The sequence below is a fragment of the Bombina bombina genome, chromosome 5 (assembly GCF_027579735.1).
Source record: "Bombina bombina isolate aBomBom1 chromosome 5, aBomBom1.pri, whole genome shotgun sequence".
NCBI classification, from domain to species: domain Eukaryota; kingdom Metazoa; phylum Chordata; class Amphibia; order Anura; family Bombinatoridae; genus Bombina; species Bombina bombina.
Window position 1 is genome coordinate 958,821,177 of NC_069503.1, and position 24,814 is coordinate 958,845,990.

Sequence of the window (24,814 nt, forward strand, 5' to 3'; positions counted from 1 at the left end):
ATGTGTGGCAGGGAGGGTGTACTGTGTTTGAAGGTCAGAGAAGGGGAGCACCTGCTGTGTCGTAGGGTTAATCAATTGTGCTACCATAGTCAATCCCTGGCGTTCTCAATGTTTAAAAACAGCTGTAGTATATCCTGGGATAAAATTGGGGTTTCCTTGGAGCGGCAGGTATTTGCTAAATGTAAACTCCATCCCCCATGTTTTGCAAAGCTTTGCCCAAGCTCTCAACGGATCTCTGAATAGTATGTTTTGTTTTATGTGTTGAGGGAGTGTGGCCAACTGTGTGTGCGGCAAGAAAGCCGGGTGTATGGGTGCCAAAAGTTCCCGCTCCACTGAGGGGGAGAAATAATCCGATTGGGTCAACCACCCCACAACTACCTTGGTCAAAGATGCCCAGTTATACCACCTAAGGTTGGGAAGACTGAGTCCACCAGAATTGACTGGCATTGTTAGATGGAGCCTATTAATTCTCGGGTTTCCTATGTTGCCAGACAAATTTACCGAACAGGGCCGTCAGGGTATTGAGGTCTCGCTTAGTCAGCAAGAGAGGGAGCATCTGTAGGGGATAAAGCAGTTTTGGTAAAATAATCATTTTCAAGAGTTGAATTCTACCCGTGAGAGATAATGGCAAGTTTCTCCAACCTTTCACCTGATTCTGAATATGGGTTAGAGTTTTACCTATATTTAGGTGGTACAGTTTGCTTGTGTCAGTGTGTAGGTGTATCCCTAAATATGTGAATATTCCCGTAGTAACTTTCAAGTCGGTGCCCTACAGTTGGGTTTTTTTTTTTTTTGTGTTGCGCAACCATGTTAGTTCGGATTGATCTATGTTGATTTTGTATCCGGAAACAGCACTGAATTTGTCTAAAATGTGTAGTAGTTTGGGTATGTTAGTATGTGGGTTGGAGACATATAACAGGAGGTCGTCAGCGTACAAAGATAAATATTTATTCTGCCTATGAATTTTTAGGCCCTCACTGTGCTGGTGAATATAGCATGCTAGAGGTATTGCCAAATTGAAGAGCAACGGAGATAGGGGACACCCTTGCCTGGTTCCTCTTTCCAGGAGGAATGAGGGGGATATCTGACCATTAATAATTATAGAAGCTGAGGGTGATATATATAATTGTTGGAGTGCATTAAGGAAGTTCCCAGATATGCCAAACTTTTCTAGAGAGGTATAAAGGTGGTCCCACTCTATTCTATCGAACGCCTTTTCGGCGTCGATGGCGAGAAGGCATGCATCTACATTGTGTTTCTGGTGGTCTGTATAATATGGGTTGCAGTAATGGGATATGACAGCAAGTGTCTTCCTAATGTTGATTACTGAGGTTCGGTGTTTAATGAAGCCGGTCTGGTCCGGGTGCACCAGGTCCGGCAGTATTTCCGCCAGTCTGTCCGCCAGAATTTTGGTATATAACTTGTAATCACTGTTAAGCAGTGAAATCAGTCTATATGAGGAGGGTTATGTATGGTCTCTATTCGGCTTTGGGAGAATGCAAATGTTAGCATCAGTAAATCTTGCATCCTGAGTAGATTTTCCCAGTAGGTAGCTAGTATAGGTGGAGGCTAGTACTGGGGCTATATCAGTGCTAAGAATCTTATAGTACTCAATAGGGAGAGTCTGGACCTGCGGCTTTTCCTATCTTTGAGTTACCAATGGCTCCTAACACTTCCTGCACATGTATGGGGGAGTTGAGACTATCCCTCTGAGCTTCAGATAATTGAGGTATTATAACATTGCTCCAAATGTGTGCTTGTCGTCTTCCTTTATGTTTTGGCTAGTGTATAGGGATTTGTAATAAGTTGTGAATTCCTTCATTATATCTTTAGTGTCCGTCTTAAGGTGTGCTCCTGATTTAATTGCAGTTATAATAGATTTGGGTGTGTGAAGTCTCACCAAATTTGCTAAAAGTCTACCAGCCTTGTTGCCATGCCGGTAAAACCTACCCTGCCGGTGTATGTTAAACTTATGGTCTAGGATTTGCAAATGTGTGTCCCTTTCTTTCTTAGCATAGTAATAGTTCTGGCGATTCTGATCCGTAGGACTAGTTAAGTAGGTATTGTAAGTTTTAGTCAAGTTAGAAAGGAGTTGTGTGGTGGTTTTTGTTTGTGACCTAGAATGGTGTGTTGTATAAGCTGTGATCTTTCCCCTGATAACTGCCTTGGAAGCATGCCACAATAAGTCAGGGTTGGCTCTATGTCGGTCATTATCAAAGGTATATTCTAGCCAAAAGGCCTTCAAGTGCTGTCGAAAATCTGCATTGGTATATAAATATGAGGGGAACCTCCAAGTCTTTTGGGAGTGTGGTATTCTGAACGGTTGCAACGTTAATTTTATGGGAGCGTGATCTGATATTGTGATCGGAAGAATAGAGGTGTCTAGTATGGTGGGAGCGAGTTGAGGGGATCTGAGGAAGTAGTCAATGCGTGAGAAAGTGTGATGTGTCTTCGAGACCCAAGTATAATCCCTGTGGTCTGGGTGTTGAGATCTCCAAAGATCATGTAGTCCCAGTCCATCTCTGAACGTAGATACAATTCATGTTTCTTTTATGTGTTTGGGGTGTGGTCCTTGCTTTGTAGTGGAGTAGGCTGGGTCGGAGAATCTGTCTAATGGGCAAGCTTGCGCCATATTAAATGTCTGTTTGCAGTCAGCCCATCCGCTGAGCACAGCCACTAAGTATTCTGCTAGAGGAAAGAAAAAGAGGTTAAGACATACAGTAATTTTGGGACTTATAAGCAAGGGGCGGTATTGATGTGGCATATTATGGGGGTTGATCATTGCATGACAACTGAGGGTTAGAGAACACGCCTTGATGTTAACTAAGCCGAGCATATAAACAATGTATAAAAGACTAAAAAATGTAGAAAAAATATACAAGAGAGGTACAATAAACAGCCTGGAATAACTTGTTTTCCAGTGAGGCAGAAGCCTCAGGAGTGTAGAGGATAGCTCTTAACAAGGGCCACTCCTGCGCCCATTCAGTGTCCTGAAGAATGGCTTTCCAAGGGGTAGCCACATCAGCGATGAGGGGGTCTTTGGCTATTAAAGCCTCCTGTGTCAGGCGACACGTGTGTCCAAAACCCATCATCTTAGAAAGTCTTACAGTGATGTTGAACATACCAATTCTATGGGTCAGCTTGTTGTTTTTCCGCTTCTAGAAAGGCTTTCAGTTCTTTAGGGGAGTGGAAGAACTTGGCACCCCTGGGGGTCTGCAATCTGAGTTTGGCGGGATAGAGGAGCGCTACTTGTCTGCCTTCCTCGTATAATTGAGAGCAATAGGGGGCAAATTCTTTGCGCATTTTGGTTACTTCTGCTGAGAAGTCCTGAAACAGCAGGAGTTTTTTCCCTTCAAAGAGAACATCTGCGTTGTGTGACCTATAGGCCCTCAGCAAAGTGAGTTTTTCTTGGTAGTTTAGGCATTTAAATATGACCTGACGAGGTCTGTCGGCTGTAGTAGTGGAGAGGCCATTGTCTGGACCAATACGGTGGGCTCTTTCCACGTCTAGTGGGAGACGGTCCGGATCAATGCCTAAGAGCTTAGGAAATGTTAGGGCTGTGAACTCCAGTAGGTCTTTGTTCTTGATGCTCTCTGGGATTCCAATTATGCGGAGGTTATTTCGCCTGCTACGGTTCTCAAGGTCATCTACCTTATCCTGTAACGCCTGATTCTGACGTAGCAGTTGTCTGAGGGAGGTAGAAGTATTATTTTGGCGATCTTCCATGTCTGAGATCCTCTGTTCCGCCTGATTCATCCTTGTAGAAAATTGGCGCACCTCACTAGTTAGGGTGTCCATACCTGCTTGAAGGGATTCCATCTTAAGCAGGAAAAATGATTTTAATTTTTGCAGGAGGTTTGCTGATTCACTAATCGTTAAATGAGAGGAGCTTGGGGATGGGGGGTTTTCAATCTGTGTTTCTGTAGCGTGTCGCTGCCTCCTGTCAGTTTGTTTTGACTTTGAGGTCATCTTGCCCTCTAGTGTGTTAGGGAGAGGTTTGAAGTATTTATCAACCTTCATGTGAGGTATAGAAGGTGCTGAGACTATAATAATAAACCTGTTTTAGAAACTGCAGCTTTCCTTTTACTTTATTGTGTGTCTATATTTTTGAGAAATGAATCTTCAGCTTTATGTAACACAGACTGAGTGTCTGCGTGGTTAGATTCCAATTATTAACATTGATGGTTGTTACATATGAGGATAGAAATGCTAGAAGTCAAAGGTTCCACTCTTCTCCCCTCTGCCTTGTTTATTTAATATGTGTGTCTGCTTATCAAAACAAGGGCAGCAGATCCAAAGCAAAACAGTCAGCTTGAAAGCACATAAAGCTTTTAAATATTTGTCTCCGTATTATTGTGATGCTTCTGACACGAAGAGTGAATCGTTTGCTATGTAAGGGGTTAATTAAGAGATTCCCAAGTACTCTGTGTGAAGATGCAGGGTATTAGGCCTGTGTGTTAGGGTTATATGATCACAGGTTTCCTCTGTGTATTTCCCTTCTGCGTATGCACTCCTTTTCCCCCCCTCTCTCTTTGTCTCTGACCTGATGTGGGCTGATTATAGTAATTGGCCAGTCCTGCGGTCTGTGCCGACTCACCCTCCATTATTCGAATTTCGATGGCGGGGATGGCTGCTTTTCAGCTCCGGGTGAGCCGTTACAGGCGCTGATGCAAAGGGGCCTCAGTCCAAGAGGGCGCCCGTGATATGCGCTCCGGTGCGCACTTTAAATTTCCCTTCCGGGGGCAAGGGCGATACTCGGCCCTTCACACTAAAATCCAGTTGGGCTGATGTCCAGCAAGCTTCCCAACAAGGATGGCGTGTGGGGAAGCGTGATCAGCAGCAATTTAAGGTTTTTTGCAGATCACACTACACGGAGCTCTTTCTCTATGCTGCTGATCTGTTGCTCCGCCCACCGGAAGTTCCAGAGAAAACTATTTTATTGGTGATGCCATTAGTTTGCAGATGTGGAAGTCCAATGCAAAAGGCCTAACAAGTGTTAATTAGAATTGTAATTTATTTACTAGATATGAAATATGATGTCTTTATTAAAAAGGTTATGTAGAAAGGCACTTATGTGATAAACAGATCTTCCACTTGTTGCCATTTAGTTTCACATTCCACATATATCACTCTTTAATATAGGGTTTAACAAGTTAATATGAAACATAGGGGCCAGAATATTGAGGAGTTGGTTATGTGCCATGAGGTAAAATGTAGTAGCCATGGCTCTTTTGGCTTTTAGTATTTCTCAAGTTATACTCTAACCTCTGTCCTATTCTTCTCAGCAGACTTTGACCCATCTGTGCACACTGCTTATTTCTTCCTCTCCCTCCTTTTTTTTTTTTTTTCCCTTCATCAATCTATCTCCTTCTTTCCTTTTTCCCCCAATCTCTTTCTCTCTTCAACTAAAACTGTGCCAGCAGTTACTGCAAAGCCAGCAGATTCAAACGTAATGTACAATTTATAACTAGTTTTATGGCACTTTTTAAAGTAACTTAGCAATATTAAATTAGACCTCTTATTTTAGATTCTAACATATTTACTAGTTCTGCACTATTGTTTTATTTACTATTATTATTAATTAGTTCATCTCTACTCTTGAAATGTTGTAGACACAAAGCTGTAACTCAAATTGTCAGAAGGATGTGAAGTGTTGCTGCATAATAGTGTTAAAAATATGAAATTAGAAAATAAAGCTGCACTCCCCAGTCATAGGAAGTGAAAAACTTTATTCAGCAGACAGCAAGTGTATCTGGAAATTAGATGCCATGCACCCTAAGGGTAGGAATAGGATTTTAATTTATACCCCTTGATTTAAAACCTATGATGGGTTTCTCTCCATATATTTATTTATATGTATAATATATATTTATAATTGTGTGTTATGTAGTGATAATATTGCCATATTCTTTTGCTACCTTTTGGCCCATTCAATATCCTAGATAGGAAGATAAAGGTTTTATTGTGATGTAAGAGTATGCTAAGTGTGATATTCTGTAACCCCTCCCATTAGTAGGGATTAGATTGGATCATGTACAATACGTATGGATTGTACGCTCTGTTTTTAGCTTCACAAAGGGGTAGGTGCCCCAAAATGTTGCTTTCTGTTGAATAAAGTGTTTCACTTCCAAAGACTGGAGAGTGCAGCTTTATTTTCTACTTTTGATATATTACGGAGCAATGAGAATGCTCTGAAAGCTAGCACCCATTCTGATGTGAATTATGTACATTTACCTGGAATAGTGCTGGTCTATACCTTTTGTTTGTATTAGTGATAGAAATATGGCACTATTGGGAGATAGCAAATGGAAATATTCAATGTAAGCAACAGTTGCAAAGTCTTGTTAACTCATTGATATTGCAATGAGTTTCAGGCCTCTCTGTTTGCCAAGGGATTAAGTGGTGTCCAAGCCAGAATGTGTTGGCTATTACCAGTCCTATTTCATGGTTATTACTTAAATCTGCTTTTTATTTTTGCCCCTGCTTTGCTATCCTGTTTTCTGTTCATGACAAGGGATTAACACTTGATAGATTCTAATAAGATTCCCAATAATGAATTGCCATATGCTTTCATACACACCATATATGTAGATATTTTTTGTGAATGTTTATGCATTTACATTTCTGGCTCATCTCATGTTTAATTTACTGCCATCTTACCGCTCAAGCCTTTATTTCAAACATTCTTTTATACTTTGTATCCTGGTTTGAACTTGCATTTTAAATTTTCTAACTTTAAATTATAGTTTGTAAGTTACACACAACTGCTCAGTGCTGATTAAAGGGACAGGAAACCTAAAAGAGTTCTTTCATGATTTGGATAGAACATACAATTTCATTTTTTTTTCCAATTTACTTAATTGATTAAATTTGCTTCATTATCTTGTTATCATTTGCTGAAGGAACAGCATTGCACTATTGGCAGCTGAACACATCTAGTTAGCCATTCACAAGAGACAAATGTGTTCAGGCAACAATCGGCAGCTAGCTCCCACTAGTGTAGAATAAGTGCATATTATTTTTCAACAAGGGATACCAAAAGAATCAGGCAAGTTTAATTTTCACTTTCCTGTCCCTTTTAAAGTGGAACACAAAACACTCCTTAAAATGATTATGGAGTTTCTGCTTTTTTGTGTTGCCTAGTTCGGGGTGGAGGGCTGTAGTGTAGAGTTCTAGGCAGATGCTGGACATTTTAGATGTGCAGTGCTGATTAAAAGACCATGAACGTTACTAAAAATGTCTGCATTTAAATAGAGTATAATTAAAAGTTTAATACAAATCGTCAGTAGATAATTAAAATTTGCAAAATGTAATACATGAACTGATAGATTAGCAGTTATATTGGAAATTATAGTCTAAAGTTAATGGAACACTTTTATATTTTAGCTTTGCTAAAGTTAGAAGACATACAGGTGTTGTATCTCAAACAGCAGCTTAGTTGAAATTAAACGCGATCACTTGAGCGCAATTGAAGTTAACACACACTGGGATAGCGTGTGCCCAAGAGCTCTGGTTAACTGTTTCAAAAAACACATCAAAAAACATTTAAAAAGTACAGTTAAACTTAAAATAACACCATCTGTTTATATATGTGTACATATTTATATATTTTATTTACAGATATTATTTATTTATTTATATATATATATATATATATATATATATATATATATATATATATATATATATATATATATATATATATATATATAGTATCCCACAAAAGTGAGTACACCCCTCACATTTTTGTAAATATTTTATTATATCTTTTCATGTGAAGAAATTACACTTGTATAAAGTAGTGAGTGTACAGCATGTATAACAGTGTAAATTTGCTGTCCCCACAAAATAACTCAATACACAGCTATTAATGTTTAAACCGTTGGCAACAAAAGTGAGTACACCCAGTGGCGTCACTAGGGGGGGGCGGGGGGGGCGGGCCGCACCCGGGTGACACCCTCCAGTGGGTGACACCAAAAAAAAAAAAAATTTTTTTTTTTTTTTTTAAATTTTAAATTTTATTGAAATTCAAAGAAATACAATGTTGAGATGCATAGATTATTTTATTTGAGGCTGACATTTGTGAACATTAGTGGGACTGGGGAAGTTGTAGACACACAATTTTTTTTGCCCCTTGAGCCAGTGCTGCAATTTCAACAAATAGTTTTCCCGGCTGCTTTTGCTTGTTTGTACTTTGCTCCTCCCCTGCCCAATTTCACTATGAATGTTGTGGGTGTGCCGTGGGGCTTGCAAAGTTGCGCTGCTAGCCTAAACCTGCCTGCCTATCTGTGCTCACTGCTCAGTGACATGCGGCCCAGGGCTGTGCACTGACAGACTTGGAACAGAGTCAGAGAGCAGAATTTTCATAGTTTGCGTGCCTAAACCTTTTCTTCAGTGATTATTTTAGAGTGCTCTGTTTATCTTTCATTTGATGCTCTGCTGAGCCAGGGAGCAGCTCTAGGCATGAGCTTTATAATTAATGCAGTGCAGTTTACATATTTTGTATGTGTGTGTCTGAGTTTTTGTGTGTGTGTGTGTCTCAGTGCTTTTGTGTGTGTGTGTCTCAGTGTTTTTGTGTGTGTGTTTTTGTGTGTCTGTCTGAGTGTGTTTCCGAGTGTTTGTGTGTGCATCTGAGTATGTGTTTAAGTGTGTCTGAGTGTTTGTATGTGTGTTTGCCTGTGTTTTTGTGTGTGTCTGCTTTCTGGGGGGGGGGGGGGGTGACACCATGACTTACCGCACCGGGTGACACCAACCCTAGTGACGCCACTGAGTACACCTCTAAGTGGAAAAGTCCAAATTGGGCCCAATTAGCCATTATTCCTCCCTGGTGTCATGTGACTCGTTCAAAATTTGGTGTTTTTGCTCATACTGGTCACTGGAAGTTCAACATGGCACCTCATGGCAAAGAACTCTCTGAGGATCTGAACAAAAATAATTGTTGCTCTACATAAAGATGGCCTAGGCTAAAATAAACTTGCCAAGACCTTGAAACTGAGCTGCAGCACGGTGGGCAAGACCATACAGCGGTTTCACAGGACAGGTTCCACTCAGAACAGACCTCACCATGGTCGACCAAAGAAGTTGAGTGCACGTGCTCAGCGACATATCCAGAAGTTGTCTTTGGGAAATAGATGTATGAGTGCTGCCAGCATTGCTGCAGAGGTTGAAGGGGTGGGGGGTCAGCCTGTCAGTGCTCAGACCATACGCCGCACACTGCATCAAATTGGTCTGCAGGGCTGTCATCCCAGAAGGAAGTCTCTTCTAAAGATGATGCACAAGAAAGCCTGCAGACAGTTTGCTGAAGAAAAGCAGACTAAGGACATAGATTACTGGAACCATGTCCTGTGGTCTGATGAGACCAAGATGTACTTATTTGGTTCAGATGGTGTCAAGCTTGTGTGGCAACAACCAGATGAGGAGTGCAAAGACAAGTGTGTCTTGCCCACAGTCAAGCATGGCGGTGTGAGTGTCATGGTCTGGGCCTGCATGAGTGCTGCTGGCACTGGGGAGCTACAGTTCCTTGAGAGGACCATGAATGCCAAATTGTACTGTGACATACTGAAGCAGAGCATGATCCCCTACCTTCGGAGACTGGGCCGCAGGGCAGTATTTTAGCATAACTACCCTAAACACACCTCCAAGATGACCACTGCCTTGCTAAAGAAGCTGAGGGTAAAGGTGATGGACTGGCCAAGCATGTCTCTAGACCAAAACCCTATTGAGCATCTGTAGGGCATCCTCAAATGGAATGTGGGGGAGTTCAAGGTCTCTAACATCCACCAGCTCCGCAATGTTGTCATGGAGGAATGGAAGAGGACTCCAGTAGCAACCTATGAAGCTCTGGTGAACTCCATGCCCAAGAGGGTTAAGGCAGTGCTGGAAAATAATGGTGGCCACACAAAATATTGACACTTTGGGCCCAATTTGGACATTTCCACATCGGGGTGTGCTCACTTTTGTTGCCAACGGTTTAGACATTAATGGCTGTATGTTGAGTTATTTTGAGGGGACTGCAAATTTACACTTATACAGGCTGTACACTCACTACTTTACATTGTAGCAAAGTGTCATTTCTTCAGTGTTGTCACATGAAAAGATATAATATAATAAAACATTTACAAAAAAATCAGGGGTGTACTCACTTTTGTGGGATTGTGTGTGTATGTATATGTGTATATATGTGTGTGTGTGTGTGTGTATATATATATATATATATATATATATATATATATATATATATATATATTGTATGTGTGTGTGTGTATATATATATATATATATATATACATTCTCACATAAATACATATGTACACACATATAGACATATATGTGCATTGGAGCTCTGCAGTCAAGTAGATCAAAACATGTAAAAGCATATTTATGCAATATTCATATTTAATAAAGTGTTATACTGTGTATTTACTGTCAATATTTCACATTCCAATGTTCTGCACACAGCAGAATATGTTCTATGTATTTATAAATAGATAGAATATATATATATATATAATCTATCTGCATATATCTATACCTATAAATAATCTATATACCGTATATAGGTATAAATATTCTACAAAATAACCATCGGATATATGTTGAAATTTGTATTTATGAATAAACATATTCTGCTATGTGAAGAACATTGGAATGTGAAATATTCATATTTTCATGTCCGGCTAGCATACTTGAGAATATGCAATCGCGTTTGCATGAGAGAAGGGTTTTAGTTTTTTCCCACTTTTTTGCTCTAATCATTTCTATGGGGAATACATTAACAAAATCTTGATATTCTAGCTTTTTGCACAAATTGGGTTAGAGCTTGTACAAAAACAATTTACTTTCAACTTGTAATATGAGCGCTACCCGACACACGCAAAAATCTTACTTCTAACGGAGTTAGCGTGCAAGCAGGAGTCTTAAATACTGCTCCACTTGTAATCTGGCCCATAGTCCTATAACTTTAGGTATACAACACTTTACGGTAAATCACAATGCTTTAGAAAAGCTTATAAAATGATTTATCTACAAAAATCCAAAAAGACTTTCAGATCTCCCAACTGTCTTGTTTCTAAGTTTAAAAATACACTTTTATACGTTTATATTATATTTTATAAAGTTAAGTTTATTGACACACATCATACAATTGATTCCAGGGAGAATTATGATTCTGTCTTGTACTGAAACCACACAGTTTATATACACTTACAGAGCACATTAGGGGGCTTACACACAACCTTTTATGTATACAGCATACAGTTAAAAATAAAATATTTGTATACATTATCTTGCTACAGGATTTTCTGCTTACAATACAAGACTCTCTTTACAAGCCATGATGGACATTTGTGTATTGACACCTGCCTTCTGTTTTATAACAAGAAAAAGCTACTAGCTGTTAATAGATAAAGAATTCTCATCAGCAATTCCCCACTCTGTATCATTCATACTCAGCAACGGTCATCAGCACTAACCTCAGCATTTAACCCATTAATAGTAACCCCTTGATAAGTATCACTTCCACAGTCCCTAATTCTGAGCTCCATTCTTCTGTTTTTTGATAGTCCTATATCCAGACTTACCTTAGCCCCGCCCTTAGACCAACCAAACACACCAATGAACCAACCAGATGCCCATGATCTTGTCCACTATCCACCCAGGACCTCGCCCCTGCCGACACAGCTTGATCAACTAAACAGTGATGGTCCCCCATAGATTCCTGAATCCTTAATGCCTAGCATCTAATGTTAGGTATGGACTTTAATGGTGTATGTTGTAGACAAATATATATTTCTTTCAATATTAAATGTTAGTTTTGCTTGAATTATGTGACACTGTATACTGTGGTAATCTGTTATTTGTGCATCTGTTCTATTCAATTACAGGCAAAGGCTTTATTTCTTAATTTTGAAAGTTATTTGCACTTGACACATTGTAGTATTAATGCAAAACATAATAATCCAGGCTGTTTGTTTTCCAAAGCCAAGAATCCTATTCATTTAATCAAATAAAAGGCTTTTAGATACATTTTGTTGAACCCTGAATGGAATTAGTTCTCTCACATCTAGTACTCAATAAAAAAAACACAGCAAACATAGGGTAATTCATGTTTTGATAGAGCTCAGAAAACGTATATGGACAGATTTATGATTTGTACATTCATATTATAAAATGTGTGATACTGTTTTCAGGGATTTAGATAAGATTGATGAATTGATGCACGATATCCATGAACAGCAGGATGTTGCACAGGAAATCTCAGAAGCTATCTCTCGACCAGTTGGTTTTGGCGAAGAATTTGATGAGGTAATTAACTGGATATTAAATGTTGTATTAATATTGTTATGAGGCAGATGTTAAGAGTTTTGGGACCATACTTTTGTCTTACAACAGCCACCACTATAGGAAGAATAATACTAATGTAATGTTTGTCATGGATATACTCACATTATAGATTTTCCATGCAAATTAAACTCTGTTTAAAATATTAACCATGGTTTTAATTATCCAGGGTTATGTTTGAAATATAGTAGTTAAAAGGGACATTTTATTTTATATGCTAAATCACATGAATATAATGTTCTATAAATTGTATACAGCTGCCAACAAAATCACATTAAAATCTCTATGTAAAAAAGGAAAATATTTCATCCTAAAATGTCCAACTCACCAGAATAAGTTTTATAACCAAGGATGTTTACTTAGTTACCACAAACCACCTGGGAACAATATTTGTTGATTTTACAATCACTTGCAGGAATTAATGAGGGGATTAAGCAGAATAGCATAAGAAAGATGCAAACATACATTAATTTAAGGTAAAGGCTCTGTAAACAGTAGGGAAGTGGATACAGTAAGTAGATTAAAGATAAAGGGGCCGATTTATTAAAGCTTCAACTGATAATGCGTTGGAAGTCTGCATCAAATTTTACTCAAATTGAATCCGCCGTAATTAACAAAGCATCAACATAGTCAAATGTTGAAATGTGTGATGTAATATACGCTCCTGCGCGATTAGTCCGACACAGATCGATGCTTGTGTTATTCGAGCGGAATACTGATCATTCGCCCTCATATTCGACTCTATTTGAACCTCTTACCAAGTTATCAGATATTCAACAGGTACGCTTGCGTTTATTCCGACGCAGCGTACCTTTCGTTCAAACTGCCACCTTAGAGGCCGCAAATGGGATAGAATTCAACGGGACTCTGAAAAAACACAGAAAGGTTTGTGATACTTTGTAGACGCTGATACAAATAAAACCAATACAAATCTTTTAAATCACGTTCTCTTTCTAAGTCATGTTTGGCAATGTTAATACACCACATTAATCTTCAATACACTCAGCAAATATTTTCCCACAAAGGATAGCAAGAGAATGACAACTATTCCATACAAAAATACATGCAAATGTGTTTAAAATTGCATTTTCCTTCTCACAAAGGATAGCAAGACAATGAAAACAATTCCATACAAAAATACATGCAAATGTGTTTAAAATTGCATTTTACTTCCCACAAAGGATAGCAAGACAATGAAAACAATTCCATACAAAAATACATGCAAATGTGTTTAAAATTGCATTCTCTTTATGTCATGTTTGTCAATGTTTTGTCAATTGTTCTTTAATATTGGAGTCTATAAACAACATAATCAATCACTAACCTTTTTAAGCCTCCATGACACTGCTATCCAAAAACAGAAAGCCAGAGTCATGAATGTATCTATATTTAAATACTCATGTGTGAGGCATAAGTAATTAAGTTAATTAAACAATCAATATCAAGCATACACCTGCATTTACAGCTGGTGAACTTGTCATCTGGGAGGTGCTTCCATACATTTACTGCTGGTGAACTTGTCATCTGGGAGGAGCTTTCATACATATATTACCTTTAAAACAACAACTTTGTGCTCGTATAATGAGGGATTCATGAAAAAAACTGAATCTGCCATGTTATGTACTGTGTGTCAAAGAAGTAATTCGGTTAATTTCATCAGTCAATATCAAGCGTCCACAGCTGGTTTTCAGCAATTTAACTTGTCATGTGGGAGGTGCTTCCATACATTTTTCAGCTGGTGAACTTATCATCTAGGAGGTGCTTCCATACGTTACCTTTTTTAAAAACCACTTTGTGCTCGTATGACGCATAAATACAGAAAACCATCATTAATTTGTCTGTGATGTAATGTGTGCCATGTAAGTTATTTAATCAATTACTGCAATCATTTACAGCTGGAGAACTTGGCATTATAAAAAGGTGTTTCAATCGACACACACTTCATATCCTGATTAATTTACAATGGAGTTGATGAGCATGTTAGAGATTGCTTTATTACAGAGACGCAGAGCAAGACGGGTGATGATAGCTGCGGAGTGTCAAAAAAGACGCCAGCGGGTGCTGAGGGTTTTCCTGCCTATGATTGGTCTCCATGCTCTCAGTGTTTGAGAGGTGATCCATTGATTTTGACTCAATAGGGCTTCTATTGAGAGGTTCTATGTCGAAATCAAGGACGTTCTCGAACCACTAACTGCAAGGAATAGGGCAATCCCTGGGATGGTAAAGTTACTATTGGTCCTCTATTTTTTGGCAACTGGATCATTCCAGGCTGTGACAAGTCTAGGCATAGGTATGAGCCAGGCAAACTTCTCCCATCATCGGAAGGTTGTCCTGAATGCCTTGCACCAATGCCTAGTCCATCATGTCCACTTCCCCAAAACACCGGAGGAGTTGCATGATGTCAAGCTCCAGTTCTATAATCTAGCTGGGTTGCCAAGAGTATTGGGGGCCATAGACTGCACTCATGTATTGGTGCAGCCTCCCAGAGGAAGAGAGGAGCCATACCGGGACAGGAAGTAGAACCCATCGCTGAATATCCAGGTCATCTGTGACAGGTACAGAATTATGAGCATCCGCTCTGGACTGCCTGGTTCTAGACAAGATTCCTTCGTCCTCCGGAATTCTGTCATCTACAATCGTTTCCAGGAGGGACAAATGCCAGGGGGAATCCTAATAGGTAAATATTTCTTATAAATTTTCACATATTTATATTATAGATTTTTTTCATTCAGGTTGCTAATATCAATGCTCTCTTTCTTTTACGCAGGTGATTCTGGATATTCTTGTCTTCCATGGCTGTTCACAACCGTCAACAACCCCAACAGAGTGGAAGAGGTGCCCTACAACGAGGCCCACATCGTTTCACGATTGGTTCTTGAGCGCACCTTTGGCGTACTGAAGAGCAGTTTCCGATGCTTGGACACGTACGGCAGGGTTCTTCAGTACGCCCCCTCCAAAGTCTTTTATTTTCCTTATCTGCTGTATGTTACACAACATTCCCATTAACATGCCTGATATAGATCTGGAGAGCTTGGATGTCCCCAAGTATGATAATCATTTAGCTCTAATGCAGCTAAATGATGCAAGGGGAGTCCAAGCTCGATCAGACTATATTCAGGCCATTTTTGGCCAATATTGTTGAAAGGATTGACTGTGTAACATACAGTAGTTTTATTTTTGTTATATTATTTTTCAATATTGTTTTATTTCCAAAATATGTTAATTTTGGTTATCTTGCAATTATTGACTTTAAATGTTTGTCAATAAATATCTTGAAAATAAATATCTTCAAATAAAGATTATTTATTGTACACTTGACTTTTTTTTTCATTCAAGATTGTTTCCTGGATTCTCAATATATTTGTGCAGACATAAATCTCCAAGATATATTAGTAACATGGTTTTTATCTCTCATCTTTGTGAATGTTAAGGGGACAGCAAAGTCAAAATTACACCTTCATGATTCAGATAGGGCATGTAATTTAAAAAAAAAAAAATACTATTTGGCTTTTTTCTTCAAATGTGCTTTGTTCTTTTTTTTTATTCTTATTTGAAAGATACACCAAGGTAGCCTCATATATTAATCTCTAAGTACTTAAAGGGTGCCTCTTATCACATGCTGTTTTATTTGGTTTTCATAACAGGGGAGTGCTATTTACTGTGAGGCTTATAGATAATATTGTAATCATGCACGTTGCTTTTAGCAGACAATGCATTAATTGGCTAATATGCAAGTCAATTGATAATTACATATCATGTACTCAGAGGGCTGTCATGAGATGCTTAGATAGAATGTAATAAGAGGTATAAAGTACATAAAATATTTAAGAAATAAGTTTCCAGTTTACTTCTACTATAAAGTTTGCTTCATTATCTTGTTTGCATTTGTTGAAGGAGCAGCAATGCACTACTGCTTTATAACTGAACACATATGTAAGCCAATGACAATCGGTGTGTGTGTGTGTGTGTGTGTGTGTATATGTATGTATGTGTGTATATATATATATATATATATATATATATATATATATATATATATATATACAGATAACAATCAGCAGATGGAACCTATATTCTTTTCTGCTCCAAAGATTACCTACATATCTTCTTCATCAAAGGATAACAAGAGAAGGAAGGAAATTTAAAACTAGAAGTAAATTAGAAAGTTCTTTACAATCATATATTTATAAAGCCTGAAAGAAAATATTATTGATTCATGTCCCTTAAATCGAAGTGTATGTTTTTGTTTTTATGCAAAACTGGTGAATGGCTAAGAAAGGGATTATCTATTCTGTTTAACAATAACACCTCAGGTGTAGATTGACCCTTTAAAGGGACAGTGTACACCCAATTTTTTATTTTTTAAAAATATATGTAATCCCTTTATTACCCATTCCCTAGTTTTGCTTAACCCAAACGGTTAATTAAAAACACTTTTTACATATGTGATTAACTTGTATGTAAGCCTCTGCAAACTGCCCCCTTATTTCAGTTATTTTGACAGATTTGCATTTTAGCCAATCAGTTCTGGCTCCTAGGTAACTCCACGTACGTGAGCACAGTGTTATCTATATGACACACATGAACTAACACCCTCTAGTAGTGAAAAACTGTCAAAATGCCCAGAGAGAGGTGGCAGCCTTCAAGGGCTTAGAAATTAGCATATGAACCTCCTAGGTTTATCTTTCAACTAAGAATACCAAGAGAACAAAGAATTGTTGCTAAAATATAAATTTGAAAATTGTTTAAAATTACAGGCCCTATCTGAGTCATGAAATTTTATTTTGGACTAGACTATCCCATTACTAAACTGAGCCAAGAATATCTTGCCCATGCATTGATTTTTATCAACAAGTTTTTTTTTTTTGTTTTTTTTCTAAAAAAGGATTACTTAAATCAAATTAAAAATAAGAATAAATAAATACAAGCATTTTTTAATGCATTATAACAAAAAAATAACAAATATAGATGGGGGGGAAAATATATATAAAAAAAAAATTAAAGAAAATAATGCTCTAGGGTTTGGTCCACTTAGATGCAGGGGGAGATTGTGGAGGTGATCTTTCCCTTGCAGAGGACCTCCCATGGAGCAACATAAATACATTTCTATTAAAATTCCTGTTATCTTCGTCTGCTCTCTCCCTACGCTCCAGCTCCCTCTGATCGATAGCTACCCTGGCCCTCTCTACTATTAACCTCTCCCTATCCCTTTCCCTTTCTGAATTTAATCTGTCCCTATCTATTACCACTCTTTCCCTTTCTAAAGCTAATCTTTCCCTGTCTATTGCCAATCTCGCCCTATGTAACTCTAATCTGTCCCTATCTAAATTAATGCCCCTCTCCAGTATCTGCCCCTGTTGCTCGACAGATAATCTTAATGCCCCATGCAGCTCCTGGTGACCAACCCTGTACTGCCTCCCCAGAATCAACATTTATCTAATGGCAGCATCCTCATTAAGAGGCACGGCTAGGAGCTGCTCGGGCAGGGGCACCAGAGCAGCTGGGGCAGCACGGACAAGAGCAACTGGATCATATGTTCCCTGGGAGATTTCCTGCTCCTGTGATTCCTGAGACAGGATCTCTCCCAGGAACTCCCCCTCCTCCTGTTCCTCATCAATAGTTGCTTTTATCGCCCGAAGACAAACAGAAAGCTCCTCTTCAATATCCCGTTCCTGACCGGTATTTAAAGAAAAGCTAAAATGATAATATTGAAATCACATGTAATTTAAAGTGGAACATTAATGGCATCTGAAATTCAAAATGCAAATATCATAATTCATATCGATTTCGAATATTAAATGGACAGTCTACACCAGAATATTTGTTTTTTAAAAAAATAGATAATCCCTTTATTACCCATTCCCCAGTTTTGCATTACCAACAGTTATAATAATACACTTATTACCTCTGCGATTAACTTGTATCTAAGCATCTTCTGACATCCCCCCTGATCACATGACATTTTATTTATTATTTATTGACTTCCATCTTAGCCAATTAGTGGTGTCTTTCACAAGCCACGGGCATGATCAGTGTTATCTATTCTATACGGCCTACATGAACCAGCTCTCCCATGTTGTGAAAAGCAAATAAAAAAGCATGTGACGAGAGGTGGCCTTCAAGGGCTTAGAAATTATTATATGAGCCTTCCTTGGTTTAGCTTTCAACTAAGAATACCAAGAGAAAAAAGCAAAATTGGTGATAACAGTGAATTGGAAAGTTGTTTAAAATTGCATGCCCTATTTGAAAACATTTTTTTTGGACTTGACTGTCCCTTTTAAGATAAGATCTGAATCATGCATATTTAAAAAAAAAAAAAAAAAAAAAAAAGTCTTAATACACCTTTTAAAAAAATTGTGTATTTTCTATAGTGCTTTGTTCTCTTGGTATATTATTTTAAATGTATGCTTAGGAGACGTTCCATTTTTTTTGTCAAACACATAGGTAGCACTTGCCGATTAGTGTTTAAATGTTGCCAAACAATCATCAAGTACTACACAGGTGATGATCCAAACATGCACTTTCTTCTAAGCTTACATTCTTAATTAAAAAAAACAAAAAACAACAAGAGAGAGAATATGATTTTTTTAAATATGGGTAAATTTGATTTTTGATAAAAAAAAATGCATGGTCTATCTAAATCCTGAATGTTTTATTTTGACAAAGTGAAAGTGAAAAAGTGAATGTAAATTTTGATGCTAAAGTGCCCGGTTTTTAAAAATTCGATTAAAAACAGGGGCACTTTAATTCATCAAAATTTACATTTCACTCCTGTTGAGAAAAAAAACTTACCTTTTAATCTTCACAGCAGCTCCAGCTTCCTCTGGTCGTTGCAAGCCATTTCTGACGTCAGAAATGATGGATAGGTCATCCTCCAATCACGGCTTCCCCCCGGGGGAATCAGTGTCTGAATCAACGTCGTTATTGGAGGAAGCCGGATTCCTCATTTTAGACCCAGGAAGAGGCTTTGCGACGGGTGAAGGAAGCTGGAGCTGCTGTGAAGATTAAAAGGTAAGGTGTTTTTTTCTTTTCTCAACAGGAGTGAAATGTAAATTTTGATGACTTAAAGTGCCCCTGTTTTTAATCAAATATTTTAAAACCGGGCACTTTAGCATCAAAATTGACATTCACTTTAAGCTACTATTCAATTAAATTACATTGATCTGTGATATAATCTAACAGTGATGTTTAATACTGTGATATTGTAGAGTAAGACTATTTAAACATTATGGCATTGACTGTCCCTTTTTTTTTTATTTTTTATTAAATAAATTTTTATTTGAGAAAAACACATAATACAAGAATATCATACAGATGAAACATTTTCAATGATACGGACAAAGGGAGATAGTAACAACCACTAGAGTAGTTTCAAAAATTTCAATATAGACGATATTCCAATGTTGCATGACATCTCAAAAAACATTTTCCTCTGTTTTATATTAATAAGGTACATTACAACAAATACTTAAGTAAGTGGGAATATATGCTCTCATAGGGTAGCCTCGAGAAGGGTAATGGGGTAAGGAATGGAGAGAAGGATAAGGAAAAATATTGAGTCAGAAAGGGGAGTGAGAAGTAGGTGAATACAGTAACAAAGCAGTTATATATTATGTTAGTGGCGTATCATATTAAAAAGAAGTGACCAAGGTCTAATCAATGTCGAACTTGTTTAATTAGAACATTTTTCCCACCAAGGGGCCCAAGTTGCGTTATAGAAATCTAGTTTATCTAGGGCTGAGTGGGAGTAAGCTTCCATTTTCAACAAGTAGTTGACTGTAGCTAAAATCTGTGAGGTAGTAGGAGGAGAAATTTGTTTCCAAGCTTTTGCAATTTCTAATTTAGTGGCCATCAGCACATAAATGGATAAGGCTTTATGTGTAGGGGTGAGGGCTGGGAAGTTGAGGTGGAGCAGACCAATTTGGGGACTAAGCTGAACAATTATGCCTAGGGAGTGTAGTAAGTTAGTTACCCAGAGCCATATAGAGGAGAGTCTGGGACAGAACCACCAAATATGCGCCTGAGTTCCAAGCTGTCCGCAGCCCCTCCAGCAGACAGGGGAGTGAGAATCATATATCCTATGAAGGGTCACTGGGACTAGGTGCCACCGCACTGTTATTTTGTAATGGGGTTCCCAAAGGGATGTGGAATGTAATAACTTTCTAGTAGCCTTAAGTTCTCTGTACCAAGAGTCGGCGTCAACCGTGAAGTTAAGTTCTGTTTCCAAAGCTATAAACTGCTAAACTTTTTGTTGAGAAGAGGGATCCAGTAGCATCTCGTAGTGGAACGATAAGGTTCCTTTAAGCTTGTGAGGTAGGGACCATCGCTGTTCCCATTTTGTGTCAGATCTAAGGTGCTCTCTGGGGAATCCCCATAATCTGACAATGGAAGAGAGTCGGAAGGCCTCAAACTTCAACGGAGCTGGAATCCGCAATTTATTACAAATCGATGCATGAGAGACACCTCCGGTATGACCATAGAGGTCAGCAACACGGTTAGCTCCAAGAGAGGACCAGCTGGAGACATGAGTATCAGGTAGGCAGAAGAGAACACTAGCTATGGTTTGACACTGGGAGGGGTGGGGAGCAATCAAATCTAAGTGTCTCGTCTGATCCCAGAACTTAAGGGTATCTATTATCACCGGGTGCGTGGTATAGAGGTTTTTCCAATAATGAGAGGGAATCCAAGGGAGGTCTGGTAATCTCACTCCTGAAGGGAGGAGAGACTGTTCAACTTCCCTCCATAGGGCCGAGCTATCACTGCAACCCCATTCTATCAAATGGGTTAGGCGCGCTGCTTGATAATAGAGAATATTAGGCATTTCCAGGCCTCCTCTATCTCTCTCTAGCTCTTTGAAGGGTTTGTCTCGACCGAGGTTGCTTGCCCTTCCAGACATAGCTGGTAATGAGGCTCTGAAGCTTATTCAAAATTTGTCGGGGCAGATTAAGTTGGATAGTGCGGAATAGATAGATAATTTTCGGAATATAAGACATTTTAATGGCAGCAATTCTGCCAGTCCAGGAAATGTCCCGAAAGTCCCATGAGTCCAGTAGTTTTTTCCAGTCAGGGAGTCTCTCTGTAAAATTCTTAAGGATGACAGTGGAGACATTTGGGGAAAGATGGATACCTAGTAGTTTTAGGGAGTGGGGTGACCATTGAAACCGATATCTTTCTCGTAGAAAGAGGAGATCTTGAGGTGTAACATTGATATGTAAAGCTTCGGTTTTAGCAAAATTTAGTTTATAGTAGCTTAGGGTCTTGAACTTAGAGATGATTTTGAACACAGCAGGGAGTGACCTAAGAGGATCAGTGAGCAAGAGAGTTACATCATCCGCATATAGAGAAATGGTGTGTTGATGGGAGCTAATAGGGAAGCCGGAAATATCCGGGTCTGTCCTCATGGCTTGAGCTAGTGGCTCGATGGAGAAAGCAAACAGGAGCGGGGAAAGGGGGCAGCCCTGTCTAGTCCCATTGGTTATATCGAAACTATTGGATTGAAACCCTATTCCCTTAACCCTGGCAGATGGACTGGAATATAGAGTCTGAATCGCAACAATAAATTTTTCTGGGATCCCAAAGGCACGCAGAGTTTCCCATAAGTACTCCCACCTCACCCTATCAAAGGCTTTCTCAGCGTCCAACGATAGGGCTAACGTGGGGATATCTCCTTTTGCACTTTCCAGTAGTATGTCTAAGACGCGCCTTGTGGGCGCCTTGATCTGGGTGTATCAGAGTGGGGGTGATTTGGGCAAGCCGATTTGCTAGTATCTTGGCGTAGAGTTTAGTGTCTATATTAAGCAAAGAGATCGGGCGATAGCTCCCACAGTCCTGAGGGTCCTTGCCAACCTTTAGTATGGTGGTGATAGAGGCCTCAAGGAATTCCTTTCGGAAACTGCCTTTGCTGAACACTTCGTTAAATACCTTACAGAGAATTGGGGAGATTTGAGGAGAGTAGGATTTATAGAATTGACTCGTGAAGCCATCTGGACCCGGGGATTTTGCAATTTTAAGGTCCCTAATAGCTAAGATAACTTCTTCAAGAGTGATAGGAGATGTCAGAGTCAATGTCTCCGTTTCGTCCATTTGAGGGAGATCTAGGGAGGAGAGGTATCTGCGGATGCTAACAGGGTCAAGAGTTTTCGTAGGGTCTGAGGAGCCTAAATTGTACAGCTGGTAGTAAAAATGTTTAAAAGCTTCTCCTATATCAGCTGGAGACGTCACGCAGCCACCTGGGGCATTTATGGAAGTAATTTTAGCTTGTGCCGTCCGATTTCTTAGTTTTCTGGCTAATAAAGTAGAGACTTTATTATTATTATGATAGTAGACTTGTTTAAGCCTGTCTAACAAGCGCCGAGTTTCGTCGACTTCCAAGTCCTTAATCTGTTTAGTGATCTCTGCCAGTTGAGCACTAGTTGTAGCAGAATAAGAGTTAGAGAGCTCAAGGTTCTGAGTTGACAATTAAGAGATGCAAGCGAGGTTCCCTGCGCCTTCCTAATCTGGGTGAACTTGTCAATAAAGAAACCTCTGAGGTATGCCTTAAGAGTGGCCCAAAGCACCTCTTCTGAAAGAAGAGGAGTTCGATTGATACTCAGAAAGGTGGTGAGCGTTGATAAAGTCTCCACCTTAAGTCCAGGTGTAGTGACCAAGAAATCCCTGAGGCGCCACGACATGCCCACCGCGCGTAGGGGAGGGTTACCTAGTTCGATTGTCAGGGAATCGTGGTCCGACCACGAGATCACCGATATCGTCGCGTCCGAGATCGTATCTAAGAGACGTGAACTTAAGAAGAAGAAGATATCGATCCGAGTATGAGACTTATGGGGAGCTGAATAGAAAGTGTGTTCTCGTCTATTTGGGTGTACCTCTTTCCAGACATCGTAAAGATCATACTGTTTAATTAAGTTTTGGAAGGCGGTAGATAACGGGCATAGCATCCTCTCCGAAGTGGAGATCGGGGGGCCTGTTCTATCTACTAGGGGATTCCATATAAGATTAAAATCTCCTCCCAATATCAGTTCTCCTTGGGTCACGGCCGACACCGACTCCAGCAGTAATCTAAGAAATCGAATTTGCCCTGAGTTGGGTGCATAGATGTTTACTAATGTAAATAGTCTGTGGTTGAGTTTACAAATTAGAATTATAAAGCGTGCCTGGGGGTCTTTTTCTATATAAATCGCTTCATATAGGATAGAGGAGCCAATCAGGATGGCTACCCCTCTAGCTTTGGAGTGAAAGGACGATGTGACTACTGTGGGAAATTTTCTGTATGTGTGAGCAAAATCTGTGTTAATTAGCCAATGCGTCTCCTGAATAAAAGCCACATCAACTTTATTGCGCGATAGCATGGTGAGCAATAAACTACGCTTGGTCGGGGAGTTAAGTCCTTGGGTATTAAGGGTTAGAAACTTCAATTCTGACATTGTAGAAACTAGACTATATGTCTCCAGATGCTAATTTGGGTAACTATGAGAGCGTTACAATTAGAGAGAGAGTTACTATTTTTAATTATGAAGAGCCCACTTATATGAGTGAAGGGAGAGGGATGCAGCGGGCAAAAGCCGCTCGAATTGGGGGATAAAAGGGCTTTAGGGAAGGGGAGCAACGGGGGGTTAAAGTTGCTTAGATAATGAACTTTTAATTAGGATGTGTCGTGGTGTAGAAATAGAGATGCAGACCTTAAAGTGGGGAAAAGGAGGCAAGAAAAGGGAGGAGCAAAAAGGTGTCCACAGGATTGACCAGTACTAAGAGGGGGAAGGTTAAGGTTGTTTACTGTAATGTAATGTCTGTGGTGACTATTACAGCAAGGATTTCAGTAGTGTGGGGTCCCTACAGGAACTGATATGGGCCAGTCTAAGTGGAGGGGGGGGGGCGATGTTAGTATATGTGGAGAACTGAGGGAGGGGGGGTGCCTGATTGGGATTCTGCTTCACTTGACAGGCTAAAGTCAGGAAGGAAGAGGATGAACTAAGGGCGACAATACTCATTATGGGCAATAACTATTGTAGGAGATAGATCTGTCTAATACTAACAGAGGAAAATAAAACCAACCTGCATAACATTTCAGACATTATAACCATATCAAATATAACGAGCTAAACAGGGTGAGGATTCAGCTGTATAGTAGTATTATACGGAAGACTTCGGCAAGGAATTTACTATATTTCTGAACTATGCAAAGATAAACTTATAGAATAACATCATAGTTATATACACATCATGAAAACCATTCTGCCTGGTGTGACCTGGTGTTATGTGAATCATAACTTAGAGAGTTGGTACTACTATGTGAGAAATGGAGTGTGCGTTGGCTGACTAGAGTCAAGCTGTTTATCTTAACGTGATATTCGGAGCATAGGACAATGTGGGTAGGTTATGAGGGTTTGAGGCCCGAATATGGATATCTACCATTTTCCTGAGGATCCGATATGATTAATTAACAATTGTTTTCTATGGCGGATATTGATCAATATCGAGC

General features: G+C 39.2%; 1 protein-coding gene across 1 annotated transcript in view; it reads left to right on the forward strand.

The window, feature by feature from the left end:
• Positions 1-24,814, forward strand: part of CHMP4C (charged multivesicular body protein 4C) — a 95,917-nt gene that overhangs the window by 25,029 nt on the left and 46,074 nt on the right. The window contains exon 3 of the mRNA XM_053715163.1: positions 12,189-12,303. Within this exon, the coding sequence (XP_053571138.1) occupies positions 12,189-12,303 (115 nt within the window). The remainder of the gene's footprint in view (positions 1-12,188; positions 12,304-24,814) is intronic.